The sequence below is a fragment of the Panicum virgatum genome, chromosome 3N (genome assembly GCF_016808335.1).
Source record: "Panicum virgatum strain AP13 chromosome 3N, P.virgatum_v5, whole genome shotgun sequence".
Lineage (NCBI taxonomy): Eukaryota > Viridiplantae > Streptophyta > Magnoliopsida > Poales > Poaceae > Panicum > Panicum virgatum.
In genome coordinates this window covers 58,040,254-58,057,940 of record NC_053147.1, presented here as the reverse complement: position 1 = coordinate 58,057,940, position 17,687 = coordinate 58,040,254, and the positions used below count along the sequence as shown (strand labels likewise).

At 45.4% G+C, this 17,687-nt stretch overlaps 2 protein-coding genes across 2 annotated transcripts; both read left to right on the top strand.

Annotated features, from left to right (window-relative positions):
- Positions 1-407: 407 nt before the first annotated feature.
- Positions 408-6,537, top strand: LOC120663525 (ankyrin repeat and SOCS box protein 14-like). The gene is made up of 8 exons (XM_039942373.1): positions 408-548; positions 1,653-1,733; positions 1,897-2,019; positions 3,340-3,492; positions 3,619-3,717; positions 4,060-4,230; positions 4,318-4,386; positions 6,079-6,537. Exons 1-7 carry the CDS (start codon positions 489-491, stop codon positions 4,369-4,371), a joined length of 741 nt encoding a protein of 246 aa, XP_039798307.1. The 5' UTR covers positions 408-488; the 3' UTR covers positions 4,372-4,386; positions 6,079-6,537.
- A 5,146-nt stretch (positions 6,538-11,683) lies between these two features.
- Positions 11,684-16,349, top strand: LOC120666330 (OBERON-like protein). The gene is made up of 3 exons (XM_039946155.1): positions 11,684-11,899; positions 12,402-13,605; positions 15,371-16,349. The coding sequence occupies exons 2-3, from the start codon at positions 12,426-12,428 to the stop codon at positions 15,976-15,978; spliced, it is 1,788 nt and encodes a 595-aa protein (XP_039802089.1). The 5' UTR covers positions 11,684-11,899; positions 12,402-12,425; the 3' UTR covers positions 15,979-16,349.
- The last annotated feature ends 1,338 nt before the right edge of the window (positions 16,350-17,687 follow it).

Here is a 17,687-nt window from a genome sequence, read left to right as displayed (position 1 = left end):
GAAGTAACATTGGAAGACTGATGTGTCTGAAACAAAGGTGAGACCTGTTACTGTGCGTTGAACATACCATTAGCAGTCCTTGAGTGAGAAGCAGCTATTTTTGGTGCTGTGCTGCTTGAGTTAAACGTTGTTTTTTGTGTTTTGACCATGTTATTTCCTCAATTGCTGAGAAGCTTAATAATTCAGTTTGTGGTAAATCACCCAGTTTTCTTACTGCTTTTTCAAAACCATCATTACAATCATTCAATCTACTTTATAGTTCTGTAGAAATGCTTTATAGACATAAATTTGATGTGTTAAGCTCTTGGAATGGTTAAGATTTTAGTTATGAAATGCATACACATTTGACATATTCATAAATGCAACATGGTGTGATTATTTTCCTTGCATTTGATCCAGGTAGCTATTCTAACTATACAATTGCAGAGGAGTTATTGTCAAGAGGAGCAAGTGTTGACCTTTTATGGGAACATAGAAGTCCACTATGTATGGCTGCCCAATGGGGAGATACAAGAATGATGAAATTATTGTTGCATCATAAGGCACATGTAACAATTTCTTTCTTATTACTAGCTTTAATTTGGTATTCTTACCAATGTACAATGTGTATCGAGTTTAGTATCCTATTCATGATAAATTAATCAAAGAATTAACAGTTGGACAAATTTGTTTGGGGTAGAAATGCTCTTTTGGTTGGCATATTTTCTAACCCCTTGCCTGGAAACTGGACTTTTATTTTATTGGCTGGCTCAAAATCTATTTGGCTTTTCTGCAGATTTTATTCTATTACCATATAACAGAATATGTATATTTGTCACATGATAACTCATGATAACTAGAATCATATTATACATTTTCCTAATGGCCATTTGAATCTCAAATTTTGGTTGGAACAGTTTTCTTTGTCCTGCATATATTTGTGACATTGACATGAACTCTCCTGCATCATTAAAAAATAAATTTATGACTTGAATTTTCAGTCATCTATATGGTTAAAGTAGAGAATATAGAGAAAACAGTGTGTACTGTTTAGCTATGACTGAGTTTCAATTATTTGGTTGGTGACCTACTGACCTTCTAGTTCCGCAGAAACATTAAGACTTTCTTCATAAGTTGAACTCTAGAAACTATTTGTTTCTTGATATCTGTTTTCCCCTGTAACTAAACCAAACAATTGTTTCTGTTATACTTCAAATTCAAATTTCAGATTAAAAATGTAGTTTCGATAAAACCTGATATCCAAATCACCTTCCAGGATAGTCGTTGGTAAAAAAGCATTATTTTGTTTTAATGAGAATGGAGCAGAATTACATTGCAGACTCGATACATAGACTCATGCTTTAATGAGAATAGAGCATGGGTCCCTAATTTTGTTGTTGTTCTGTTTTTAGGTTTCATTTGACTAGTGCAGTGGGACAGTGGCATGAGGGACTCTGTTAGTTAAAGCTAGAGTTTGCCCAAAAATGATGGGGGTGTAATTTTCCCATCTGCATGTTTATCCTCCTACAGAGAAATTAGGATAAAGTAAACAAATCAGAGATGTTATTTGTGATTAATTATTTTATTTATTATTCTATAATTTAGTGACTTTTTTTTCTCTGGTACCTTGTCATTGTCCTTGTACAAGTAATGTGTTCTTTGTCTTGCCTCAGCCTAACAATTTGTTACAACATACACCACTGAAAGCAGCAATCTTCGCTCGTTCATTGATAGGCGTGGAATTACTTATCAAGGTACAGTGGCTTGTCTTCTTAGAGTTGTTACTGATTCCCTACAAGATGTTGCCAAGAGAACTGAAATTTTTTCATATGTCATTCCTAGGAATGAGCACAAGTTGAATCTTTAAAATTTAAAGTTGTGTTCAAGATTCTGAATCGTATATATTCTATTTTACAGGCTCATGCTGGCGTTAATTTTGGTCGGCCTCAAACTCCGCTGACAGCAGCTGCAGCCACTGGCTTAACTGACTTCGTCAAGTGTTTGTTGGGAGCTGGTGCCGATGCAAACATACCTGATGCTGTCAGTTTCGTCCTAACACAGTAACACTTAGTTGTTCATCACTTTTGAAAAGCTTTTTTTATTATCTATCTTTCATAGTTTTAAAATAAACATCTAATATGTTACCAAATGAATGGCTTTCCACAACATTCCAAGGTCATAATAACAAAACATCACACGCTAGGATGGATCGTGGCACTTCTCCAAGTTCTTTATTCTGACAAAATAGTTGAATATAATGCCCATAAGTTTGACTAATGTAAGACTCGGTAGTAATATTGGTGTGTCCGCAACTATTAGCCCCATATCAAAATGTTTTGACGACGGTTAGTTCTTTTTTTTTTTGAACTACACAGAAGAGCTGCATGTCATTTCATTAAGGTAGAAAAGAACAAGTACAAGTACACGGACCCAGAATGCCACACACAAACACCCTCTCTAAAACCGACGTGCGACAACAAAAACTAGGAACTTGACCAAGGACCTAAAGGGCCTAAATGCCCAAGGCCGGTGAACTTAACATAAGCACTGCACTGCACCAAATGTTGCCTTCGGTGTGGACGACCCTGAGAACCTAGGTACGACAGTTAGTTCAAAACTGAACTAGCCAAGGACAAATATTTTGATATATGGAGGTAGTAGCAGTTAAGGGTAAAATGCCATAGAAGTCCTACGCTATCTCCTTTTTATATAAGAAAAGAAATAAATAAATTCTTAGTTTGCCTATACTAAATATGATATGATCCCTCCATGGCATTAGCAAAGACCAAAGTAATTATAAGAGCCTGGTCTTAATTTGGCCTATTCTTTCTCAACACATGTCTGAGGGATAATGGGAATCTCAGTCCATATGCCCTGTTCAATAAGTAGATCTCAGTCCAAATACTCTGTTCAGTAAGTAGACATGTAGGGCACATTAGCTAGCTATCCTCTTTCGATTGGGCAGTAAATATTGCAAATGGTGATCACATCTTCCTAAAACCAGGGTTCTCAAGTTAAAATCCAAGAGCGAGGCAGGAAAAAGGAGATATCTCGTTCCTGCATTTTTTATGTACCTAAATTCACCAGAACAATCAGTCTCCTTAGATTTTGTTTCAGAAGGGTTACTAGCCTCTATGGTGGGATCCATCAAGGAGGCCTGAGGATTGTCTAGACTTGTCATACTATAGCACACAATGCATGCCCTCGACAACTGCCTCTAATTCCTTGGATGCATTAATTTCTGATTTAGTTCTACTAGAGTACAATGACTTTCCACATTCTTTTTTACTCAGTTGTGCAACAGAAAGCCTAACTTTGCTATTCCTGACAAAGTTCTCATTGATATCCTGTTTTAAGCAGAGTGGTAGGATTGCGATAGAAATTGCTGCAATCCAAGGATGGTGGGAATGTGTTGAGGTTCTTTTCCCTGTAACGACCCCTTTGGCTAGAGTTGCAGACTGGAGCATCGATGGAATAATTCAACATGCAAAACTTTTGAGTTCTGGGCCACAAGTATGAGCAACACTTGCGGATTGCTAAAATTATGTCATAATATCGTTTGACTTCTTAACTTCTTATAGTTTCAGTTCATCGTACTTTTCTGTATTCTATTTGACATTCAGTTGTGCATGTTTTTAGGATCATGTGCTCTATGAAGGTGATGATGATTATGAAGCAGAAGGGGATGCCACATTCGATAGAAGGGATTATTCTCATGCATTGACCCTATATACTATGGTAAATTTTCGTATCATGCATCTTATTACATTCGGGGTGCACTTCCATTTGCTGACGAAAACTCACTTCTGACTCACGCCTAGTATGTAATTAAGTAGCCCTCAAAAAAATAGTACGTAACTGCACACCAGTCCTGATCAATCAATAAGTAGGGTTACGTTACCTTAACACTTGATTTTGATGTTCCAATTTTGAAGTTCCAAGAAAGCAAATCTATTCATATATCCTCAAGAACTGGATGATCCAATTTTGATGTTTTTCTCTACTGCCTTCTTAGTCCCTTCTTGTAAGGATTAAACATGATTTTTTTGTCTAGTAAATTACATCGTAAAATGGCTGCAGGCAATGGAAATTGACCCTGAGAATTCAAGCTTGTATGCAAAGAGGAGCCTTTGCTTTCTGAATACAGGACACGAAGTAAAGGCTTTGGAGGATGCTACTACCTACAAAGATATGCAGCCGGATTTGTCAAAATCCTGCTATGTGCACAGAGCAGCTCTACTTCTGGTGGAGGTAAGCTGTGCTGCCATGCAACAATGGCCTTTGATTTTCCACACTGCATCATATTCTCTGGTTACATATTGCTCGTCTTAATTTTAGGAGTGTGGCAAGGCCTCTGAAGCAGTCTTGTCCAGTTTGAACTTGGATATTTGAAGCGAAAGCATTCGGGTAACCTTTGCTCTATTTGCTTCTGTTCTTTAGCTAAATATATTTGCTAGAGCAGATTGGGGTTGTCATTAAACATACTAAGATCAATTAATTACAGTAGTTGTACCATTCTCCATGTCGAAATTAACTAGAAAACTGATGGTGCGGCGTTGCCGCGCCAAGTTTGAGCTGGCCAGTGGTAATTTTGTGCAAATAAGAGTAAATGGCCAAAGTTTCCCCACAAAAAAAGTCAATGGCCAAGGTTTAATTTGTCCCCATGGCCAGGTTTATAGTGTTGGTAGATGGTAGGAGCCTGAGAGGATTGAAGCTTGCCGATTTTCAGAATTGAAACAAAACAAGCTACAAAGAGCACAACAAAAATCTCATAATGGATTTCTATTCAAGTTTACAGTACAAGATTGAAACAAAACACTTCTGAAACTTTGCTAGCTTCATGTGGCAAGCCTGCTTCTTCTGCTTCATCTTATACTCTGCACAATAAACACGCTGAGTGTCGCCATCAACATCTGTATGAGGAAGATCTCCACCCTGATCTTCCTAAAACTCAACCCATCTATCCGTGCTTGGAGCTTATGTTTTCTCCCTACACGCCTAATCATTGGAGCATCAAACTTCTTGCTGAATCAAACTTCTTGCTGAAAGCACATCATTTTCGTCAGATTTAACGCAGGTATCACCAAGCACTGCAAAATCCTCCTCACTTTCCCTGTATACAACAGGCATAACAGAGCCTACATTCAAGGTAGGGTCAACAATAGCAAGACTGGCAGAAGAGCGATCTTCAACTGCAACAATCAGACAACATAGATCTAATCCATTTTGTTATAATACAAAAGAAATTAGCAACAAGAGGACACAGACGTGGAGAACAATTGCTAGTATAAAAACCATCGACTCTTTTTGAAAAAAGAATGAAACAAGGCACCCAAAATGGCTGAGTCTACCAAGTTGTGATGAAACTCGATTGCCACATGCTGCACTAAAGTCTAGCACACATGTCCTCTAAATGTTTTGGGTTTATGTTCATGGAAGGAATATTTATCCGGATAGGCTCTTGTTTAGCTAAGAAAACAAAATTAAAATGGTTGGAATTCTATATTAAATGTTTGGAATTCTGTCTGATCAAATAGTAAGGTTAGAGAAGTGAACTAATTATGGGAATAACAGGGAAAATGGAAATATTCGAAATCTACAATTTCTTCCTCCTTTTAGTTTCTTCCATGAATCTAACCTTTTGCCATCAGAGTTTGCGCTCGAGCTCTAGTGATCAAAGTTAGTGGTTGAGGTCAAGAACAATTTATTTATGAATAGCAAATAACATAGATCATATTTATCCATGGAATGACTGTACAATTACAGTTCTTGGACCAACTTTAGCATGCTTATAGTTATAGCTACCATCTGTTTCATCTTGGAAAAACAATAATAACTTAAATATGTTTCATATGCCATACAAAGTTTTTTCTTTGCTACCTATTTTTATTTTGTTTCCACTGGCTTAAAGTAAACACAATTTAATCTCTAGTATCCTGACAAACGTATGTACTTTAACCCCCGTATTTAATCCCTAGTGTAGTGTCTGACAAATTAATACTGTGATATATCTAATAAGCAGGAAGTTGGCGGAGAGAGTCTATCTGCTTATTTACCTTGTTTGTGCGGTGCTAATAAAACTTGTAAACATATCTGCAGGGAAGGGCCATCCGTGAAGAAAGATTGTTAGTGTAAAGACCAGAAGAGATTAAGAGAAGAAAGTCGTTACTGCACAGGAGCACAGGCAAGAAGTGTTGTTGATATCTGTTACTCGTGGTCGTATAGCACACATGCAAGAACAGGATGTTAGTTGTTACTACTTACTACGATACTAACGGAAGTCTCTCCGTCGGAAAACCTGCGGAGCTCTGTACGTGCATTGTGTACGTGCTCTGCGTATACTAATTACTAAAGCTGTGAAACTGGTCCGATGCTGGACCCGCCACTTATATAGGATCAAACTGTGCAGTAGAGCTTAATCCAGATGATAGTGTGGGTTGTGCTAACATTGGTAACACCAAATAAGTTCGGTGTATTCCTAGGTCACAAAGCCGTTCTTCTGGAGGGACCTTAGCTTGAATGTTGTTGTTAGTTACGTAACGTGGTCGATACCTTTATCTTTTGCATTGTACATTTTTTTTCCAAATGAGTAGTATGGCGTCAATGCTTCTATCACCTCAACCAAGGGCACCCTTAAAATGAAGCATTTCCCTCTGGTCAAGATGTTAAATAGCACTAATGCATTTTTTTTATAAAATGTGCGTGAACCACCACCAAACTACCCTCTGTCTCCGGGTGTGGCGACGCCGGCTGGAAGTGGGTCTCCCCCGTCGCGTCTCCCCCGTCGCGGCCCGCCGGCGTCCAGCCGTGCGGCACTGCGGCTGGAGATTCACCTCCTGTCTTCACTTTCACTTTCAGTGGCATGCTACAACTTTCAGCATAATCAAAACAATCTTAGACTGTACTATACTATGTTCAGTACTGCCACTATAGTGCTAAATTCAATCTCCTATGCATGTTTTCCTAAGTTCGTTCCCTTGGTGCTTCAAGATCAAACTGAGCTTGCCTTTTTTTTTTGTACTGATGGAAAGAGCTCAGGACCAATGATTTAGAGGCTTGCAGTGGCTTGATGTCTTATTTGTAGTAAAGATTTTTCTTTTTTTACGGTACAAATTCTACATAAGAAATACAGAATATACAGCCTCACACACATTATGCTCAATCATGATCACTATATTGTCAAATTCTATTCTGGAGCTAATGAAATTGTCATTATTTTTGCAATGTAGTTATTATTTTAGTGAAGTGAATGTCCATGGAGTCTCATACAGGAAGATCCAGCATTTAGTAAGCCAGCATTTTGTTCCCAGTACACTTAGATTCTCATCTTGGTTTGCTCTTTAGTTTCCATCACTGTGTTCCTTTAGTTTAGAAACAAAATAGGGCCATATGAAGAGATCTTTGTTCGGCTGACTGTGCCTGGTGGCCGGTGCAATTTGTTGCGAGAGAAAAATACTGCGGGTTGGTTGGTGGCTGGTGGCTGATGCTTATTTGGCGTGAGAGAAAATCACTGCTGTCGGAGGATTTCTCCAGCCGGGTGGCGGATTGCACCCGTGTAGCGAAAATGACCTCTCATGCCATATTTCAATATAATATTTTGGCGATTGATGACACACACAACACGTGGACTAATGTGATTGTTAAGATGACTATTCTCAGGCTTTTAGGTTCAAGTGATGACAAAGAGAAGAGAGGCGTAGCAAGGCCCGAAGGGCCACCCCTACGGGGGTTCCGCTAACATTCAATACACCGGTTGAACCGATGTTAAGGAAAAGACACACGCCAGTGTAATTGTCCAGAAGCTGGAAACTGAAGATACACTCACCGGATTAACCGACATTGAAGAAAATGCATACGTCGGTGCATTGCCAAACGAAGACCGATGAAAATACATACACCGGTTGAACCGACGATGCATCGGTCAATTGCATCGGTTCAGTTGTCCAGAGATGTGGTTTTTGGAAGAACGTGAAGAAGTTACAATCACCGGTTAAACCGACGCTAATTTTATATACATCGGTTGATTGCATCGGTTAAACCGGCGATACACCGGTTAATTGCTAACGGCTAGTTTTTCAAGTAGCAGTTTACATACACCGGTTTAACCGATGATGGCTTTTGGGGTACGTCGGATTAACCGGCGTTAAGCACATTTCAGGCAGCTTTTCTCCAACGACTATATTTGCTTGTGCTGCCTATATATACTCCCAAGGCCGGGTCATTTGAGAGTGCTGGAGTTCAAGGAAGTATACAAGAGCTAAAGATCATCTCCAACCACCATAGAGCTTCATTGTACATCATATAGGCTTAAGCACACTTGTGAGAGTGCTTAGTGCTTGTAATAGGGATTAGTTCTTGCGAGAGCTCCCTTGAGAGAAGTCTTGCTGCGGCAAGCAATCCTTGTGATTCGTCGTGTGACCCTCCGACTTGGTGTGGAGTGGCAACGACACTTTGTGCGGGGGAAGAGAAGGCCCCCTCCTTGGTGGAGAAGCTCCGTAGTGGATTTCGGCCGGGTGACCGAGAGAGACGGTGGCGGTGCACGAGACTCGGTGTCTTGTGGGCACTTGCCTTTGCTTGCCGGCATCGCCATTGGTGGCGTAGTGCAAGACGGTGATCGGAAGAGCCTCGGTGTCCCGTGGACGTAGGCGTTTATGCCGAACCATGTTACATGACCGTGTCTACTCGGGAGTTTGCATCCCTCTTGCACTTACCTCTTTACTTACCGCATTACGTTTCCGCACTTACTCTATCTTGCATACCTTTACTTTCCTAGTTAGTTTGATTAGGATTAGCTAGGTTGCAAGTCTTTTTAGGGGTAAGTAGAGAGTAGCATAGATAAACCTTAGTCATAACTAGCATGCGTAGGACGTGTTAGGTTTATCTTATGCAAGTAGTTTGAGCCCTAGGTTAAAAAGCGATTAGCGACCCTATTCACCCCCTCCCCCTCTAGGGTCGGACACCCCGGTGATCCTTACAACCCGCCTAATCCTAAGTGCAGGATGAGCTTGGGGACAGCCAAGTACTCCCTAGCTACAAAGGAAAAAGTTAAGAGAAGGTCCGGACCTCTAGGTTCCCAGACCTAGGTACTACGGCACTCATTCACAGGAGGTGGAGCATGCAGGCTCAGGGTACGGAACCAGGCTAAGCGGCTACACGGCTCCGGACCTCCCCAGAGAATGAGTGCGCTTTCCCGGGTCTGTAGGTTCACAGGGGTCCGGACCCCTCTAAAAGGGTTTTATTCTCGGTCGGGCCCCCAAGGATTAAACTTACGGAGATTTTCGCCGTTACCGGAGTTTAGCTTTCTGCCGGAGCGTGTCACCAGAGTGGGCTTGGTGCGACCGGAGTCGAATTGCTGCCGGAGCGAGCTTGGTGCGACCGGAGTCGGCTTTCCGCCGGAGCGGGCTTGGTGCGACCGGAGTCGACTTTCTGCCGGAGCGGGCTTCCTCACATGAGTGAGATATGCTGCGAACTGGGATTTGTTGAAGCTGTGCTCCCCCAGACCTGCTTGATGACGAGCTGGGAGATCATGATCCACTGTCGCCGTCCTGCTGACGCGGGCGCTTGTCACGCGAGTTCTGCCCCCCGGGCGCTCGCCACCTGAAACATGGTGATGCCGAGCCGATGATCAAGCGAAAGCCAAGCAGTCCCCTACCTGGCGCACCAAATGGCGCAGAATTTCTCCAGCCGGGTGGCGGATTGCACCCGCCTAATCCTAAGTGCAGGATGAGCTTGGGGACAGCCAAGGAATGCTCGATCTAGAGGCGTATGAATACGAAAAGCACACAAGGATTTAGAGTGGTTCGGGCTGCCGGAGCATAATACCCTACGTCCACTGTGAGTTGTATTGCCAGAGCTTAGAGAGTGCTGTATGAAATCTTGCTAGAGCCCTGGGCTTGAGCGAGAGTGTGGAGGAGGAGAGAGACCTGGAAGAAGTCCCGAGAACTTGTGTCTGTGTGAACTTGTCATCCTACCGTGCGTGCTCTTCCTTTTATATGACCAAGGGGAGCACGTACACTGGGCGGGGCCCCGACATATGGACCCGGCGATATATTATCTTACAACGTACGAATCTTCTGATCAGGCGTGGTCTTGAGCTGTCCTATCGGAGTAGAGTCTAGCATCTGCAGCCGTGCGTCGAGATCATGATGAAGCGCCGAACTACTGACTCAGTCCACTGTAGCAGCGTGCACTGTTGCTCTAGTCAGTAGCTGATCATCATGACTCGTCGCCCATGCGCGCGGCGCTGAGTCTTTAATGCTTGCCTTGGTAACTGACGAGCCGCCTCGGTAACTGGCGGGCTTACCGTGTTGTCATTCGTGCCTATCCAACCCGTCAGAGGGCGGCCCATGCCCTGCTCTAACTGCGCACGCCTCCTCCGCCCGCATTTAATGCGGCAGGCAGGTTGGCTTCCGGCGGAAGGCTTGCGCCTGTGGGACACGTGTCGGCACCGGACCCGTAGGTCAGCGGTCGCGCCCACAGGGACACGTGGCGGCGCCGGACCCGGGGGTCTGGCGGCCGCGCCTACAGGGGCACGGGGCGGCTCCGGACCCCTTCCCGAGCGGGGAGCGGGGTCCGGGCGCCCTGACTAGCTCGAAGTCTCAGGCCTCCTGCGGCTTCCACATGTGGGGTTCCAGGACCAGCCCACGGGGGTTCGGGACCTGTCCGCGGGAGTCCGGACCCGTGGAAGCCGGCCCTGAGCACTTCGTTCAGGTGGACACGTGGCAGCGCCGGACCTGCCACCTCATGGGGAGCGGACCCGGAGGTCGCTGTCCCCAACTGTCAGGTCCGGGCTTTTGTGTCCAGCTGCCCAGAGGCTTAGTGCGAGGTTACGGAGAACCTCGCGCCTCTTTGGGCTTATTGCTGTGGGAGAGGGTACCCCTGTCTGAGTGTACCGACAACTGATGTCTGATTGGTCGACAAGCTAGCCGAATAGAGTCAATGATGTCATACTGTAGAATGTAGCCATTCTACCAGATCACAAAAAGTTAAAATTAAGTATAGATTCGAGTCCTCCTACATTGCTCTGTGTACAACACATACATAACACTTTGGATTACTTCACTAAGACTCAATTTATTCAATCCAAAATAAACCATATTGCAAGCAAACAGTTTACGGGCACTACACTCTCGGTGTGTTTAGTTCTCTTCTTAAAAATTTTACATTCTGTCACATAAAAAGAGAATCTTGCTATTTAGGAGTATTAAACAAAATCTGTTTACAAAACTTTTTACACAAATAAGTTGTAAATCATGAGACGATTCCAATGAACCTACTTAATACATAATTTGCAACGGTGGTGCTACAGTAACTATTCGCTAATCATAGATTAGTTAGACTTATTAGATTCGTCTCACGATTTACCAACATTCCGTAAAAAAAATTTTATAAACATATTTTATTTAATACTTCTAAATAGCAAGATTTTTAAAATAAAAATATTATAGGGACTAAAACGGCGTCAGCTCGTTGATGATAGAGTCACGAGGGGAGTTTGCATTTCCCCTGCACGAGCACGAGCGCGCGCACGACGGTCAACTCTATCCCCAGCCAGCCCCCACCACCACCAGGCCACCACCGCGGCCGGCGGGGCCCACACAGCCTCACCGCGTCGCCCCACCGGTCAAACCAGTCGCCCGCCCCGCTCCTCACCGCCCACAGCCGGTCTTCATCTCCGCCGCCCCCGCCCTGGCCTGTCTTCCCCACGCCCACGCCCACGCCCACGCGGGTGCGTCTCGGTTGGACTCCCACTCCCCCCAGGCCCCCACCCCCCATTCCTCGAATTTTTATTTTGAAAAAGAGAAGGAGAAGACTCCGCAGCGCGGCGGAGGGGATCCTCGCCGCCCGCGTCGGTCAGCAGCGGCGGCGATCCTGCGCCGGCTTCAGCACGCCCCGTCGATCCGGCCCGCTCGGCCTCCAGGTGAGCTGCTAGCTTGACCCCCCCGGTTGGGCCCCAAATCGCCGGCCGGTTCGTCCCTAGTACGGTAGCTAGGCTGTCTGCGCGCGCATGCGGAGCCCGGGCCCGGGGATGCTCGATTCGGCGGCGGCGGGTTCCGGTCTGCGGACGCTCGCTCGGGGCCGGCTCCCCTCTCGCGGCGGAGGGCATGGGGGCATGCGCCGCTGCTGTTTTTGGTTCGTGCACTGTGCCTGGATGGTTAGGCCCCGATTACCGAATTTCTGGTACTGATTCCTGCTCTAGGCGTCCCCTTCGCTGAGGAATCGAGCTGTGAGTATCACGGGAGCATGGAGTATCGAATCGATCTGTGACTGGTTGAGTAGGAGGAAACCTGTTCCGAAGCTTAGATCTAGAGCAGAGGTTTTGCTTCTTAGGGACACATGCGATTCCCTTGTTTTTTTTGCTCTATGAGCGTTCAGTCATCAGTATCCTTGTAATTACAGATGGAATATGTTGCTCCTTGCAGGTTGCAGCTTAAGGTCTGTGGAAGATGGGGACCTCTTCCGGTGCTAATTTCCACCAGCAGCCGCCGTCAGCCCAGGGGATGCTGCCGCCGAGGCACGGCTCGCGCCCCTCGGGGCCGCAGACCTCGCTCTCGCTGGCCTCGTCCGAGCAGGTGGGCTCGCCGGACATGCAGGAGCCTGGCTCCAACTCTGACCCAGGGCACGACTCCGCCACCGAGAGCGCCAGCTCCAGGGACACGTGGCCTGCTGAGCCAAACCAGAGCAACGGTGGCACTGCGGCTGCTGGTATCGTGAGTAAGGCCGTGGAGAAGGAGAAGGAGGTCGCGAATGGCGTCTCCAAGCTGCAGGTTATCCGCGGACCCTCCTCCCGTGTGGGCGGGATGCTTCTGAGGGAGGTTGCGCGGGAGAGGGTCGATTTGGTCGCTGAGAAGATGAAGGTGATGCCAGAGGAGCACTTGGAGGAGATCAAGAATGAGCTCAGGTCAATTCTGGAGGGCACTGGGGGTTCTCAGCACATCGAGGAGTTCTTGTACCTGCAGAAGCTTGTACAGGACAGGACTGATTTGACACCATCCATGCTTTCACTGGCACACCATGTGCAGCTGGAGATCCTTGTTGCGATCAAGACTGGGATACAGGCTTTTCTGCACCCAAGTGTTACCATCCCGCAGGGCCGCCTAGTGGAGGTCTTCTTGTACAAGAGGTGCCGGAACATTGCTTGCCAGAGTGCTCTCCCTGCTGAGGACTGCAGGTGCAATGTGTGTGCTAGCAGGAATGGATTTTGCAACCTCTGCATGTGTGTCATTTGCAACAAGTTTGATTTCGAAGTCAACACATGCCGCTGGATTGGGTGTGATTTCTGCTCTCACTGGACACATACGGATTGTGCAATCCACAATGGTCAGATTGCAATGGGGCAATCAGTGAAGAGCAGCATTGGCCATCTTGAGATGCTTTTTAGGTGCCGGGCTTGCCAGAGGACCTCAGAGCTGCTGGGCTGGGTTAAGGATGTCTTCCAACAATGCGCTCCTGGTTGGGACAGGGATGCATTGTTACGAGAGCTTGAGTTTGTTTGTAAGATATTCCGTTTAAGTGACGACCAAAAGGGTAGGGTGTTGTTCAGGAAATGTGTGGATCTGATTGAAAGGTTGAGGAACACCCCTGCTGATTCCATCAATTCTAGGGTGATACTACAGGCGCTCCAAGGTCAGTCTATTTTCCTTCGCTAAGACTTATGTTTATGTTTGATTTATTACTTCTTAGTTCTTACCTGCTTCTGCCCTGTTCATTTTCTGAATGCTCATTTCTGTCTACAACGTTCCTCGAACTGTTCTGTCACACCTGTGAAGGTGTTCTGTGCTTCTATTACCACCGCTCAGTCATATGTGGTCGTATGCATTTCGATTACATTGGCATGCAATGGAAATTGTTTATTTCACTTAAGAACATATGTTTTGCCAGTCATCTATTGCTTTTCCTGCTTTTGGAAGGGAAATGGGACAGAGCTGAGAGCCTGGTTTGGAAAAAAAAAGTCATTACTTTCCCTCATGAGAACAATTGCTGTAATATTGTTTAATTGCCTTTTTCAGTTGTTTCCCCTTGTATGTGCTTTGTAAATGGTCTGAATTAGGGCAAACTGATGATTTGCCACTTTTGGGAGTGGGTACCAAGAAATGCCACTAACTTTGTATAACTAAGAAATGCCTTTTTCAGTTTGTTTTGGCTTTTCTTGATACATACATAGTTTTTTCTATGTATCTAGATATAAAGTATATCTAAGTGCCAAAGTTATGTATCTAGTAAAGCCAAAACAACCTATAATTTGGGACGGGGAGGGAGTATCATTTGTACCACTAAAATTTCCGCCTACCTGAATTGACCTATTACAACACAAAGCCTTTGTTCCTGATCCTCACTCTGCTCTCACAAACCCCACCTCCACTCCTGCAAGTCTACCACTCCCTAACCATTCAATGAAAATTTTCACCTACCTTGCCTTTCATTTTACCTTCTTAAGTTATACTGAAAAATTATTGAATCTTGGTTGTTAGGTGAGAAATTCAATAAAAAGTAATTTGTATGGTTGATGAATTGATGTAGATAGGGATCTGAAGCACGTTATCGTTTGATTTAGCAGCAACAGAAAGAATTCAAGTTGACGCATGCAGGGTTCTTCAATTTGATGTATTCTATATCTTCATCTTATAGGTAGGCAGTAGGTGTCTAGATTTTATGAAACAAATTGCTGTAAGGGTTTAAATAACTGGTAAAGGTTAACTCTGTATCCAACATTCTTGCTATTGTTCTCCTTAACTGTAAGCATTTCTTGCTAGACCTTGTCTAGAACACTTAGAAAGTTGGAAAATTTTGATATGGAAAGTTTTTATATTTTGAAAGCATGAGTATCATCTGTAAGCTTTCTATCTAGTAGCTGCAGGTTCCATAGAGATAAGTTTATACTTCTTATATTCCTTAAAAATTAATTTCCATGATTTGTTAGGGATCCATTGCATAAGAGGGGGATTGTTAAATTTTCTGTTTCTACCCCTATTCTCTTGAGCAGTCTAGCTTATGATCATCATGACGATTTGCTGCTTGTGCCTTCAAGACATCAAGAGCAACCTGACAATTATTTCCAACTTGTATGATTAGTCTGCAACCAAGGCTGATAACACTATTGATCAAATGGGTATAGCACCAGATTTGGCCTGGGTCCTCTCTTTGTACAAGTGTATGATTTGGTTGGCTGAACTCTATGTATTTTGGATATTCACTTCATGAATCTTGATGTTTCCTTTCTAGTTTTGAGGACTAAGCTGTTCTTTCTTTACGTTATGTGGTTAACATGATATGTTATCTGACCTCTTTTACCGCAGTTGTGAATATTACCTGGCTTTCTAATTTCTCTGGTTTTATACCACTGGTTTTGGCAACTCACTAACAACCGATGGATTGATGCAATTGTACACAGAGCTTGAGATGGACTCCCCAAAGATCTCTGAAAATGAGGATGCAGGACGCCTGATCACACCCCAGGAGGCCTGCAACCGCATAGCAGAGGTAGTCCAAGAAGCCGTAAAAAAGATGGAGCTTGTTGCGGAAGAAAAAATGCGCCTCTACAAGAAGGCCCGGCTGGCCGTGGATGCATGTGATCGCGAGCTGGAGGAGAAGCTCCGTGAGGTGCAGGAGCTGAAGGCGGAGCGTCTGCGCAAGAAGCAGCAGGTGGAGGAGCTTGAGAGCATCGTGCGGCTGAAGCAGGCGGAGGCAGAGATGTTCCAGCTGAAGGCAAGCGAGGCCCGGCAGGAGGCGGAGCGGCTGCAGAGCATCGCGCTGGCCAAGTCCAAGACGGCGGAGCAGGACTACGCGAGCATCTACCTGAAGCGGCGCCTGGAGGAGGCGGAGGCGGAGAAGCAGTTCCTGTTCGAGAAGATCAAGCTGCAGGAGAACCAGAAGCCCACGCCGCCGCACCAGGCGAGCAGCAGCGCCGGTGGAGACCCCGCGCAGACGATGATGCTGTCCAAGATCCAGGACCTGCTCAAGAACGTCCGCAGCATGCCGGCCAAGTCGGAGGGGCACTGAGCCGGTCGGAACAAGAGCAGCGCATCACATCGCCGCTCGGATCAGATCGGTAACTGTATGTGTGATGCCGCGCTGATGCATGCATTGCTGATTGCTGATACCTTGGTCAGTGTAAAGAGCTAGCAGAGGGGTAATGTGTGGATGGTGTCGTAGTAATGCCATCATTAGCTGTGCTGGTTGGTGCTTATGATGTGCCGTCGTAGTTTTGTTATTCCGAAAACTGTTAGAAGTTAAAAGAGTCGGGCAGATATGAAACAGGTGGAGCAAACAGTGATGGTTCTATGTTTACATTTTCATTGACCAAACCAAACATATTGTATGCTTTGTGAGTATATATGTAATCTTGCATGATGCTAATAGATAGATCCGGTGTAAGTGATGCCTCTCGTGTAACCGCTGAAGGACATGTTGCACCTGAACAGGCCCGAGCTGGCAGGATTGGTGACAGAGTCACACAGGGCAAATGTACACTAGTGGAGTCCCAGTGGTGCGGTGCAGTTTACCGTGTCGGCAGGTGTGATCCAGAGTGCGCCGGTCAGAAAGGTGGTCTAGGCACGGTCGGTGGCGTGGTTTTGGGTTGGTGCAAGGGACACTACCGGTATGGAGCAGCAGCAGAGTGGCATGCCTCCTGCCTGCAAATGTGAAATTGGGACGAATGGAGGAAGGGGACGGCGGTGGCACACATGGCAGGCATGTCTTTTGGTTGTAAAATTTGGAAATGTGAGAGGAACTGCAACAACGTCTGACAGGGGCCCGTGTCTGAAAGAGCGAAAGAATGCATATGCGGTAGGAAATTCCAATTTCCAAGGTTTACTCACTAGCCTGTCGCCCTGTCCATACATTTTTGTGCTGCTGGATCCTAAATTTTTAGTGTTTGATATACCACTGGTAGTAGTATGTAGCAACTAGAAAAGCTAAGGTGTGCCCCACTTGAGTATTTGACACCAAACACCCAGTGGCGGATCTAGAAGCTGAAGATTGGGGGCTCGTCTTCTCTTTCTTCCTCCTCTTTCTTCCCTTTCTCTTCTTCTTCCTCCTCCTTTCTTCCTTCTCCCTTTCAACTATGGCTGGAAATTGTAGGGGGGCTTGGGGGCTCCCATGGACTTTATGGAGTTAGGGGGGGCTGGAGCTCCCTAGCCCCCCCTTTGGATCCGCCACTGCAAACACATGTGCCATGCTTGTCCTCCGCTTCCCTTCCTGCCTCGCCTTCGGGCGGCAATCATGGCTGCCCCCGTCCCGCACCGGCGCCGCATGTCGCCACTCGCCGCCACCGTAGCTGCCGGATGTGCTTTCCCGTCTGTCTCGCGGTGGACGCCGCCACGTCACACCACCGCACTCACGGGCAGCCTTTGTGCAAGTGCAAGCAAGACGTATGCGTATCCCCCTGCTAGCTGGCCGACGGGTACGAGAGGTAGCGAGGCGTGTGTCCACCAGGGTTAACCGAACCGTCGGTAACCGGTCCGGTTTGACCGGTTACCGGTCAAACCGGTTCGGACCGGTTCCGGTTCGGTCCGGTATGAAACCGGTCCAAATTCAAAATTTAAATTTAAATTCAAAAAAATAAAAAATTCCTAAAAATATTTCAAGGTGCAAAGAATCTAATGGTGTCAAATTTTCTCAAAAATTCATTTATTTAGTATGGTTTGCGGAATTTATAAGTTAAATAAAAAAAATGTGCATACGAAAGTATACAAATACAATGTAAAAGT

Coding starts and splice junctions, on each gene's coding strand:
- LOC120663525 (XM_039942373.1), top strand. CDS start 489: ATGGCTGCCCAATGGGGAGATACAAGAATGATGAAATTATTGTTGCAT. Junction 549..1,652: donor TGTTGCATCATAAGGCACAT/GTAACAATTTCT, acceptor GTCTTGCCTCAG/CCTAACAATTTGTTACAACA. Junction 4,231..4,317: donor CAGCTCTACTTCTGGTGGAG/GTAAGCTGTGCT, acceptor TCTTAATTTTAG/GAGTGTGGCAAGGCCTCTGA.
- LOC120666330 (XM_039946155.1), top strand. CDS start 12,426: ATGGGGACCTCTTCCGGTGCTAATTTCCACCAGCAGCCGCCGTCAGCC. Junction 13,606..15,370: donor GATACTACAGGCGCTCCAAG/GTCAGTCTATTT, acceptor AATTGTACACAG/AGCTTGAGATGGACTCCCCA.